The 11,808-nt window shown below is 57.6% G+C and overlaps 1 protein-coding gene across 1 annotated transcript in view; it reads right to left on the bottom strand.

Moving 5' to 3' along the window:
* TBCD (tubulin folding cofactor D) overlaps positions 1 to 11,808 on the bottom strand; it is a 133,380-nt gene that overhangs the window by 9,583 nt on the left and 111,989 nt on the right. Inside the window, exons 24-33 of the mRNA XM_012656443.1 lie at positions 9,096 to 9,158; positions 8,011 to 8,087; positions 7,267 to 7,348; positions 4,929 to 5,047; positions 4,319 to 4,410; positions 3,570 to 3,707; positions 2,970 to 3,053; positions 2,196 to 2,351; positions 1,965 to 2,103; positions 554 to 675 (exon numbers count right to left, since the gene is read on the bottom strand). Of these exons, the coding sequence (XP_012511897.1) occupies positions 554 to 675; positions 1,965 to 2,103; positions 2,196 to 2,351; positions 2,970 to 3,053; positions 3,570 to 3,707; positions 4,319 to 4,410; positions 4,929 to 5,047; positions 7,267 to 7,348; positions 8,011 to 8,087; positions 9,096 to 9,158 (1,072 nt within the window). The remainder of the gene's footprint in view (positions 1 to 553; positions 676 to 1,964; positions 2,104 to 2,195; positions 2,352 to 2,969; positions 3,054 to 3,569; positions 3,708 to 4,318; positions 4,411 to 4,928; positions 5,048 to 7,266; positions 7,349 to 8,010; positions 8,088 to 9,095; positions 9,159 to 11,808) is intronic.

The raw sequence follows: 11,808 nt of genomic DNA, 5'->3' as shown, positions 1-11,808 counted from the left end.
TCCACTATCCCCATGCAATGTCTAACTCAAAGTGGATTTTAGGTTTGAACGTTAAACCTAAAACTATAAAGCTTCTAGAAGAAAGCAAAGTCTCTGTGGCCTTGTATCTGGCTGAGCTTTCCAGAGCTCCTCAAAGTGTAAACACTGGCTCTGTGACAGAACTGTCAGGAACTGAAAAGCCACAGGCAGAGAAAACGTCTGCAGGGACATTCCATGTTTCATACGTGTTCAGTATGCAAAGAAACATCACGCTCGACAGAAGGGGACGGGCATGCTCTGCTCCACCTGGTTTATAGCCGGTTCCTGGCCCTCTCCCTGCCCGAGGCATGGGCGGGGAGAGGGCCCGGCGGAGACCCAGGCCAGCCGCGCGCTCGGCTTGGCCGGAGGATGACCGCGTGCTTCAGGCGTGTCCCCGCCTTGCTGTGCCGTGCTCATTGCCCGCTAACGGGTGGGAGCTGTCCCACCTCTGCCGTTCCACCCCGGTGAGCAAAGGTGAGACCTGTGGACGGGGGAATTGCAGCCACAGGCGCCCCTACCCCTCGCCGCTGCTCACCTGTCATTCAGAAGGTTGTCCTCAAAAACCTGTAGAAGGGTCTTGCCGAAGCTTTCCAGGGCCTGGGGGTCCCTCTGGATCCCCTTCATGTATGCGAAGAGGCTCTGTGTGGAATGCCTGACCTGCGAAGCGGAGACGCCGTCAGTGCGGCCGCCCCTCGCCGCCCCCACGCTGGCTGCCGTTGCTCTGCTCCCACGTCTGCTAAAGAGCTGAGACGACTTCGAACTACAGACGCGCAGCATCTCGCAAACGCACGGCCAGCGCCGAGCTTGCCTGGGGACAGCACGACCTGACCTCTTGCACTGTCACGAACTTGCCAGCCGCAGCGACTGCTGCAGGGTTGCCAGGGTGACGAGGTGCGGAGAGACCCTCCCCACCGGCACAGGGAGCCGCGCCTGGTGTCCCGCAGGCTCAGGCACATCTACAACTTGAAGGAGCCGGGGCGGCGCGTGCGGGTCAGACACAGGCCCTGGAGGACTGAACCCTGGGGGCAGACGGGGCACCCCAAGCGCCCAGCCCCAGCAGGGCACGACCGTCGCTCCGACCAGACGGAAAACCGAGAGCTCACAGGCCGGCTCGGTGCAGCCGTGACACCGTGGAGCAGACGGGGAGGCGAAGAGGAGCAGGGAGGGCCGTGGGGACCGGCCTGGAGCCGGCGGCCAGTTCGCAGGAGCGCGGTGTGGGGAGACACGGCACCAGCCCAGTCCCGAAGGCGGAAACACACAGGACAAAACACAAAGGGCACGAGCAGCAGCTGGGGGTAGGCAGGGCCGCGAAACGCCAGCGTCTGGGCACGCCGACCCCATGCAGCACGGGGACCTCTGGTCCCGACCCGGGCGCATTTGAGACGCTGAGGAAATTCGCGTGTGGAACGAGCGTCGTGGTCGAGACGTATGGGAAGTGTCCTCAGGGGGTAAGTCATACGGTTTCTGGAATCCCAGCTGTGTGGGTGTCGTGCGCTGAGACAGGCCCCGACGCCCCTTGCTGGGCACACGCAGTCCATGGCCACGTGCTCTGTGTCCGTGTGCAAGTGTCAAAACTTCCCACAGAAAAAGTTCAAGAAAAATTAACTGCTCCCTGTACAGGAGGAAGGATCGGCTGTGATACCGAAACTTCGAACGTTTTAAACACACACACAAACGCAGCTCGGACTTGTGTGTTGTGCGGCAGGGCCCCAGAGGCAGAGCTGCCACAGCGGGGGCCCCGGGGCAGAGGCCCCCAAGCTAATTCGACCTTCATCAGACCCGACCACGCCACAGGCCACTCAGCCTCCTGGGTCACGGGTGCAGCTGGACCCTCGACCCCAAACCAGACATCCTCCAAGGAAGAGGAGGGAGGCTCAGCCCCGCGAGAGCTCCAGGGGGCGGGGGGCGGGGGGAGGCTGTGCCCGGACGCGCAGAGGCTTCCTCACCGTCGACTCCGTCAAGCCGCCCACGGACACAACCAGCCCCAGCAGGACGTGGTAGCGGTAGGCGGGCAGCCCCAGGAGCTGGGTGACCCGAGGGAAGGCCTGAGACGGAGCATTCCAGTTCACAGAGGCCACGTCCGACCTGCGAGAGAGGAAGTTGAGCGAGGCCGGGCTCCCTGCGCTCTGCCCATGGCCGAGGGGCCAGGCGTGGGGGAGGCCCGCGCTGGGACCTACCTGGGGAAAATCTTCTCCAGCTCTCCTCGGTGGGGCACGTGGGGGGTGGGAGGGTCACAGTGCAGCAGCGTCAGGAACACGCCAGCCGCGTGAGCGCGGAACCGGTCGATCTTCTCGCTGGCCTGCTGGGCCACGCGGCACATGACCTGCTCACAGCTGCAAACCAGGAGCGCGTGGTCTGAGCTGATAGCCGGCCCGAACCCCACGAGGGCACGCGGGCTCCTCCGCACTGTCAGCCTGGCGCCGCCACGACCTCAGGACAACACACGGGCAGGCCCAAGAGGACCACACCTATGTACGTTCCGGAAGCCAGACAGCAGGCGCACGACAGTGTTAAACACGCTGACGGGGTCTGCGGCGGAGGCAGGGACAGCAAATGGGGTTCTGGGCGGCAGGGGGCAGAGGGGCTGGGGAATGACACAGGCAGGGAAAGTGGTGGGGGAGATGGAGCACTGAGGAAATGAGGCCGCGATCTCCACAGACCAAGTGTCCCCGGACAGCAGGGCCACGGAGACCCACAGCAAGGGCGGCACCCAGCGGCAGCCCTGGGGCCAGGGAACCAACCACGTGACGGCTCGGCCTGGCCTGGCAGGAGCACAGCCCTCATGCCGAGAAGCCACCTGCCCAGCCTTGCCGGTCACCACAGGAGGCCAGCAGGGCCAGCGCGGACTGGGCAAAGGGGCCTGAGGGGCTCGTCTGGGGAGGGGGCGCGGCCGTGGAGCCCCCGCCGGCCCCCCCTCACGGGGTGGAGAGCAGAGCCGCGCTGACACTCACATGTGGGCCTCGACGAGTTCAGGCTGGCTCCGCCCCAGCAGAAGCGTGAGGTCCATCAGACCAGTCATCGCGGCCTCCCGGACCCTGCGGGAGGGAGAAACCAGGGGAGATGGGGATTCCGCCAGCCACGACGGCCAGGCCACGCGAGCACAGTGCCACGACTGACCCACACAGAGCCCCCCGGGGCTGTCCACTGCCAGGGAGAAAAGGCACGAGGACCTCCTGAGGTCCCCTGTGCGCTGTGAGAACGCAGGCGGGGAGACAGCGGCCACACTCGGGCCAGGCGCCAAGGCGTCCTGAACACAGGGTGCATTTCAGAGATTACTTAAATCCCACTTCAGCGGGAACATGAAGGAATGTGTTCTCCCGCGTGTTACGCTGAACAAGGAGGACTCGTGTTTAACATCTGAAGACGGATTGGACAGGCCCCAGCAAAACCCTGACACAAATGTACACAGAACAGAACGGGCAATTTTCCCACAAAACCCTGAAATGCAAAACACACTCTACAAAGATTGCTCCCTGCAGGAAAACTCTGGGCTTTCTGGTTTTCGCTGCATCAACAAGACTCACGTGCAACGGCTGGCGTCCCCTGCTTACCAGGCCCCCACATCCCCTCGGCTGTCGGTGGTGTAGTCACCCATGCAGCCCAGCAGCGCCCCGTAGACCTGGGACACGTTTTCTCTGCACACAGCTTCGTCCGGAGCTCCGGCTTTCACACCGACAGTCTGGCAAATCCTTGGGTTTAGAACGTGTGAGGTAAGTAACAAGCCCTTGATGTGACAATGGCCTGTAGTGCTTTTCCTGAGAGGACACACTCAGAGCAGACCCGGGACCTCCAGACTAGACTCGGAAATCCAGAGCTCCTTCCGTGGACGTGGACGGCACTTCTCTGAAGCCACTTTCTGCCACCTCTGTGTTTAAAAGGGGGACGGGAGGCCCTTTGTGGCTGGTCCCTCTTGCCTTCCCCCGACAAGGGGGCCGACGCAGAGACAGAGGCTGCGCCTGGCCCCGGGTGCTCAGAGCTCGCCCCACATGCAGGCTGACGGGGTTGTCCCCCCCCTGCCAACCTCGAAGGGTCCCCTGTTGACAGAGTAAAGTCATGGCGCTACGGGTCTAACACTCATTACAGTCGCAACAGCAGGGAACGGTTAAGGAGCCTCCAAGGGCTGGAAATGACGCTCCTCTGAAAGGAGAATTAACTAGAAAATAAAAAATAACGGAATCTGCCTCTGAGCAGATCAATCACCTGCCCGTGACCAGCTCCTGATCAAGCCCGAGAACCTCCCGTCAACCCGCGGTGGCTGGCTTTTTAGTCTCGACCTTCAGGAGGAGCCGTGGCAACTCACCTCGCGATGGCCTTCAAGGCATCTCTCCTGGACTCGGCAAAGCTCACGTCCTCGGGAGAGGTGAGGGTAACGGCTCTCAGACCTGCTAGAACCTGAAAAGCAATACAGATTCAGCAACAGAACGTCACAGCCGTAAGATAAACGTGCTTTTCGTGCAGCGGACCAGAGAACACGGCCCTCAGGGGGGCGGCATCCGGGAAGCTCACCGGTGCCACCTTCCTTGCGGGGCTACACGCCCTGCGTGGCTGGGAAGGACGCACGGGGAGGGGCACCTCCCGCCCCCTCCACTGTGGGCCTGACCCTGGGGGATGACTGGATCCTGCCTGAGCCGGACAGAGACAGACGAAGCTTCACCTGTCGCTGTAGCAACAGCTCGATCTCAAGAACTGTTTCACGGCGACCCGTGTAGCAACTGGACAAACCCAGTGTGAGCGTTTCAGACAGTGCGGCAGCTGCAGGGGGTCCGCCCCGGCCCGCTGGTAGAGAGCACCTCGGGTGCTCCCTGCTCCCTTCTCGGCTGGTTTTCATGAATTCCTTCCCCACCACACACGCGACATGGATTCTTTCAGCCCTTGCCCCTCAGCCCACGCCCCTGCGTGCTCGGGCCCACCTGCTGGAATCTGCCCTTCAGGAGGAAGCCGGGGAGGGCGCCCAGGGCCGAAGAGAAGCCGCAGCGAGTCATCTCCTCGGGGCTCTGCAGCTCGGCGAGATACTGGCCGATCAGCCCCTCTGGAAGGAGGACTGAGCGTGAGCGGAGGGCCCTGCTGCCCGCCACACGCGACACACACGCAAAGACGCGTCCCACACGGAAGGGAGGAGCCACTTCAGGCTTCTACAGCAGATACAGTTCCCAAGTGGTATGTATCGAAACAAATATAGAAAAAGAATTTTTATAAGGTGGTTTTAAGGTTTTCCATAAGCAATTTTAACTACATGGTTTCACTCCTAGGAAAATAAATTCAGGAGGGTGATGAGATCGTAGATACATTCGTAATTCTCATTTTTATTTAGGAAGAACATAAATGCTTATTATGGAAATAATGTCTTCCTCATAAATGAGTATTTTCATCAGAGACTGAGAGCAGGCCGGGTTTCCTGCCAGACGCTCAGGGCTGGGGACGTGAGCACAGCCGGGCGGTGGAGAGCGGGAGCCGCACACACGGCAGCTCCCTGGGGACAAGCAAGGCGACAGCGCCAGGAAGGGAGAAGTGGGGACCCGGGGGCACCGAAGGTTCAGGGCAGGATCAGGTGGATAGCGGCCTGCCGTGACAAACAGCCCCGGACGCCTCCCCAGGCCCAGGTTCCCGTCACTGCTGTTTCCGCCCCAGCACAGCAGGTGTGTGCCAGGTGCAGGTGGGAGCCCAGCGTGCTCCTCCCACCCTAGGGTGTTAGGACAGAAGAACACAGTCCCCCACATCTTCACAATCAGAGGGTAACTTCAGAACACCGTTTCTGTTTATATTCGGATAACACAACGTGGAACTCTCTTCTTAGGCAAAAAGTAAAACACCTTATTATTCCAGTTTTTAAAAAGGGGTTAAATAGAAAATAACGTTACCATCTCATTACACGAAATTGCCTGTGGTAAAGGGATATAAAACATCACTAATTTAGAAAGTCTGTCAGGAAATCAAAGTACAGAGCATTTTCTTAATTTTATGAAATCACAGAAAGTAGATGAGACTATCACACGCATAATTTTATATAATAATTTGAAATAGTGTTTCGTGTACTTTTGATGTGATTATAATGCGTGTCCTAAAATATGGAATGCTATCGCCCAACAAAACACGTGAATATCTTTTCTGATATAAACATTAGTGCTCAAATCTAACGGTACATCACACAGCACAAGCTGTATCGCGTCATGTGCCAGAAACCAGCCCCAACACCAGCACAGAGTTGGTTCAGAACCTGGGTGGCTCAGGGACGTGCACAGAGGCAGCACTGCCCCACGGCTGCATGGCAGCAGATCCACCTGGCGCCATTTTGTAAAGGGGAAAGAAGAGCAAAACGTGTGAACGAGGGAAGGACGCACACCAGAGAAGTGCCGGCAGTGCGTGTGAGTTCCGACGATAGCCGCAACCCTGCCCCACGGGGATCGACGCAGCCGTCACATACGTGGGCCCCAGGGCACAGCAGGACAGCGACACACACGACTCAGGGACGCACAGGACTCAGGGACGCACACGGGGAAGCGGCGTCGCGAGGGTGAAAACAAAGGCTCCAGGAGCAAGACACACAGGAAATGTGGCAAGTGAACAAAACGGATGGGAGCAGAGAGGCGCACGGAGCTGGAAAGGAGACACACAGGAGATGGGAAGGAGCTTTGACAAACGCACACCTGGAATTCCCAAAGAACAAAATTGGAAAAAGCTTAAAATGGTAACGCAAGAAAACAGAGCTGAGCTGGGCGCAGCGGCTCACGCCTGTAGTCACAGCACTTTGGGAGGCCGAGGCGGGAGGATTACTCGAGCCCAGGAGTTGGAGGCTGCAGTGAGCTGTGATGACGCCACTGCACTCCAGCCTGGGCGACAGAGCGAGACTCTGTCTCAGAAAGAAGGAAGGAAAGGAAGGAAGGAAGGAAGGAAACAGCTGGAACAAGTAAGAGCTGACTGTATGGGGACTGGCAGCACCGCAGCTGGAACAAGTAAGAGCTGACTCTGTATGGGGACTGGCAGCACCGCGCCCCAGGGCCAGCTGCCGGGGTAGAGTCCCTGATGAGACGTCCCGGGGAAGCTACCTGTTCAGAGATGAAGGAAACCCTTGGGCAGCTGGGACGACTGACAGACTGGTGAACACAGCGTCAGAACGAACCTGTCTGCTCCGCGAGGAAATAGACGAGTGTTCCCGCATGCCCTGGGTCCCCTCTGCCTCCACTGCCCGCTGAGGCTCCCCTCTCAAATCCCGCCTGGCAGCAGCTTCCTGCCAGACCCCACACCACTCACCCTGAACTGCGGGATCCGCCTCCCCGGTCTCCTTCACGTAGTACTCGCTGCAGAGCGCGGCCAGGGCCGAGACAGCCGCGTCCTGAAACAAAGGCAGGGCTGTGAGTGCACAAAGGCTCTGCTGGGCTGGGCCGCGGAAGCGACAGATCGTTCTCGAGTCCAGGATGGTGGTTAGGGTTACTGTGTCCTCCCTTTGCAGCATGTCCGCTCTCGTTGACTGGCAGTGCGCTCACGCTTACCACTTCAGTGATTCTCTGCGACTATCACAACAAACTGAACAGAGAAACTGACTGTTCCCTCCATGTCCGGAGGGCGGATGGCCGGGGGACACACTCACGCCGGCCCGTGGGGACCGGCACGGCAGTGCTCAGGCAGAGTCTGGTGCGGCTTTCTCACCCGCGCCTGAGCATCACACACGCGGTTTCCAAACCTCAAATCCCACAACTCAACAGGACGCAGAATTCGGCTGTGCAAATACTTACTATCAACGTATAGGAAAAAGTTAATAAAGTCATAAATAGCAATAGAAAGTTAAACATTCTGATTACCAATGGCTCCATTAGGTTTCCTGATTACAAATCGCACAGGCGGCATCATCTAGAATTCCAAGTAAAATTACGGCATTCACCCACCACGCTAGTGCTTGAGAGGAGCCCCTAACGCACAGCTGGCCGACGCAAACGTGAATAAATAACTAAGGTCGCTTTTCTGCACCGCAGCACGGCAACAGTCTTGTCACCGCACCTTGAGCTGCTGTCTGGCGTGACTTGAAATGAGATGGAGACTTCGCAAAGTGTCGTTTATCAGCCACTGCCAACCATCTGTCAAAGAAACAGTTAATTTTCCCAATTAAGAATATTTAGTTGAAATTAAACCACCACCACATTTTCTACTAACTCTCAAAGTCAAAGCAGACGGTCACCTCAGAGAGGAGTCCGGAAAGAGCCGACGTGCGTGCTCTCCAGGTTGCGCACGCCCCAAGGCCCCTCGGCGTGAGGGAAGAGGCCTCTGGCTGCTGAATCCCTAAGCCCTCCCTGTGGGAGATGCCTGCGTTCTGTAAGCCTGATGATTCAAACGTCACGTCTTGGGAGATTTCTGTTCCTTTATTACACTCACAAGCTTCAAGTGGTCTTTTCCAATCTCCCTCCCCCGGCTCCCACCAGTGCAAACTCAAACATTCAACTCGGTCAGACCGAACACCAGGTAACAAATGCTAAGTCTGTTCCCTCAAAAACAAGAGGGGGGGCGGGGGGAGAAAGTCCTAACTTCTGAGGCTGCAGAGCAGAGAGCCCAGGTCAGAGACGCTGGGGCCGTGCCACACTGTGGGCTCTGGCCAGGCCAGTAGGCAGGGCAGGTGCCGCCCGCTGGCGCCGTCCTGGTCCATAGGCCTGCGTCACTCGGGAGGCAGAGCTGACCAAGAACACCCAGCCCTGGGCACAGCCGTCACGGGTGGGAGCACCAGAAGGGAGGGAAAGGCGCGTCTGTTTGCGGGGAGGGTGGTGGGTGCTCCTGGTCCACAGCAGGCTCCGCGGCAACTTCGAGACGAGGCGTCTAGCAGCGTGAACCTTAACTGAACCTGCGCCACCCATCCTAACAGGCTCATTTTCCTTTTTTTGGTCAGTCTCGCTCTGGGCCCAGGCTGGAGAGCAGTGGCGTCATCACAGCTCACTGCAGCCTCGAGCTCCTGGGCTCAAGCGATCCGCCTGCCTCAGCCTCCCAGGGTGCTGGGATCACAGGCCATGCCTGGCCTCTAATCTTACTTTTTATAATTTGAAGTCATTTTGGCAGAAAACGCCGTCATGTGAGTCACGAAGAGGAAACGCACTTACCGATTATGGTGTCCCCTTTAAAGGGCATCTTGGAAAGTGACAAGTTTTCTATTAAAATGCACACTGGGGAAAAAAAGGATAAATGCAATGTTAGTTTTCTAAAAGTGCCCATCACATACTTTGACCTCAGTGTGTTGGGTCCTGTGCTGCCAGCAGCAGCTCACCCACCCCACCCCGGGCAGGGCTGTCTGGCGCATGGACGAGCCCGGGGGCACCTCCACACCTAACCAGGCGCGGAGAAGTCCCGAATCCTCGCCGGGCGATGGGACCCAAGTGCGCTGCAGAGAACCAGGCTGGCTCCACCGAGGGAGCACTGCGCGGAGGCTGCAGCGTCCTGGGACTGCGACACGCAGCCCTGTCAGTCGGGGACCCGAGTTGCAGCTGTCACATCCCATGCTCCCCACCGAAAGCAACACCCACCCCTTCTCCTAGCTCCTGACTCGCGCTCCACGAGCAGAAATGTGCTCGTGCCCCGCCGCGAGGCAGGGACATCTGAACGGAACCAGTGAGTGAGTACTACAGACAGTGCGTGCCTTTCTCTAGCCACCACCTGCTCTTCGTAACGACATAATCAGCCAGGGGAAACCGCTCGCACTCTTCCTAGGAGATGTACGATATTTTATAACGTGAACACAGAGTGAACACCTGGTATTTCTCCTGATGAACTAAGCTCTCCATGTTTGTCCCTGTAGACAGGTGGGCACAAGCATGGCTATAGCTACGGAGGCCGTCTGCCCACCCCTTACGCGCTCGGGGCTGCAGGTGCCCGGGTGGCATTTTCACTCACAGAGACACTGCCAGGGCAAAGGAAAGAGACTGCAGCATTCACACTCACGGGGGAACCTTCGCTCCGTCTCCCTCGGCACCAGCCTTAGTTCCAGCCAGCTGGGAAGGTGGAAACCGTCTGCTCTTTGCCGGGTTAATCAGCATTTCCCGGCCCACTGAGCCACCCGAGGCACCTCTCACCAAGTCCTGGGCCATCGGGGTTTGCACTTGTGTAAAATGTCCTCGTCTCTGCTTTGCCCAATTTTCTATTGGATCGATTATCTTTTTCTTTTCTTTTTTTTTTTTGTGGAAATTTTACGACGGCTTTGCCTCCCAGACATAACTATTATCCATCAAGGGCAGCCCAGGTGTTCTCCCTGCGTCTGCACTTTGCCTGGCAACCTTGCATGTGAGACGTTCTCCCACACACAGGCAAGCTTCACCATCCCCGTTTCCAGCCTGTAAAACCACTGCTAATTCTGTTAGCGGTTATGTGCAAAGATTAAAAAAACAAAAAGAAACAAACCACCCAGAAAGCCAGTGCTTCCCAGTCAGGAGTCGTCAGCGCGGGATTCTCACGACGCGCAGGCAGGGTCTGCCCTGACGTGCCGGGGAGGGACAGAGCGAGGCAGCGAGTGTTCGTGCTCACAAAGCTGGGGACACCGCTAGGGGCTCGCTCACTGTTTCTCTTTACTTCTGTGAAGATTTGAGAATTTCCAAATTTAGATTTTTTAAAGGACCAACATTATCCTATAATGTCTCCTAAAATTTCTTTGAAGATTTTTATGATTATATTTTTTATAGGTAAGTTTACAGTTGATCGCACATTTAGTTTTTGATGCCATTTTGCTTTCTTCCACGCCATTTTGCTTTCTTCCACGTGGGATCCGTGTGTGGCGCGCGGGCAGCGAGCAAACTCCCTCACTCCACGGCTGGACACGCCTTCCCTGTCGTGGATCCCAAACCACGGGCACTGTCATGTCAGAACCCACTTCCGGGTTCCGTGTGCCATTCTCAGCAGAGTAGTTTTAGGGTGTGTTTTAAGGACTGGAAAATGCAAGTCCTACTTTCAAAGGCATTTTCTTGGAGACTTGCCTTGTATATGAACTTTAAATGCCTTTTATCAAGTTAAAAAAACAAAAAATCCCCAGCACATGAGAAGATGTTCGACATCACCAGCCCACAGGGAAATGCAAGCTGCACCCGAGATGAGAAGTCACCGTATGATCAGGACGGTAAAACTAAGCCCAGTGAAGAGACGAGAAGTCCGCGAGGGCTGGAGGGTTGGACTCGCACCTCGCTCGTGGGAGCATGAAATGACACGGCCTCCGGAAACAGCCTGGCCGTCTCCTGTGAAACGAGACGCACGCCTCTGCGGGGGAGCGCGCAGGCACGTCCCAGAGAGAGGAAAGGCGAGTTCCCACGAACCGGGCACGGGCACCGTGGTGAACCTACTCACAGCCACACCCGAGCTGGACAGTCCGAGTGTCCCTGACAGGTGAACGGCTGAACATGCCGGTAAAACCAGACAGCGGGAAACAAAGGAACCATCTGTGAACACACAACAACCTGCACAGGTCTCGGGGCTCATGGAAAACGCCACCTCGAAAGAGCAGTCACCATCTGAGCCCATCGCAGAACATTCTAGAAATGACAGACTATAGCGACAGGCAGGCGGGCTGGGGATACAGACGTGAAGGGCAGCAGGGCATCCTCTGCCAAGGGAGCAGGTCTGTGTCCCGCTGCACCGTTGGTTACACGGATCTACGCAGGGCACGGATGTGCACAGAACTGGACATGCACACACGGCGCACACGTGGAAACTGGGGAGACTGGATGGGTCTGTGGTCTGGCCAGTGGCGTGGCACCAACGTCAGCATCCTGGCTGCGGTGCACTGCGCCATCACCACGGGGGCAGCTGCGCAAAAGGCGCACAGGGCTCTGCCGA

This window comes from Propithecus coquereli, unplaced genomic scaffold (assembly GCF_000956105.1).
Source record: "Propithecus coquereli isolate 6110/MARCELLA unplaced genomic scaffold, Pcoq_1.0 Scaffold501, whole genome shotgun sequence".
Lineage (NCBI taxonomy): Eukaryota > Metazoa > Chordata > Mammalia > Primates > Indriidae > Propithecus > Propithecus coquereli.
Note: the sequence above shows the minus strand (reverse complement) of the source record. Positions and strands in the feature narration are given on the sequence as shown.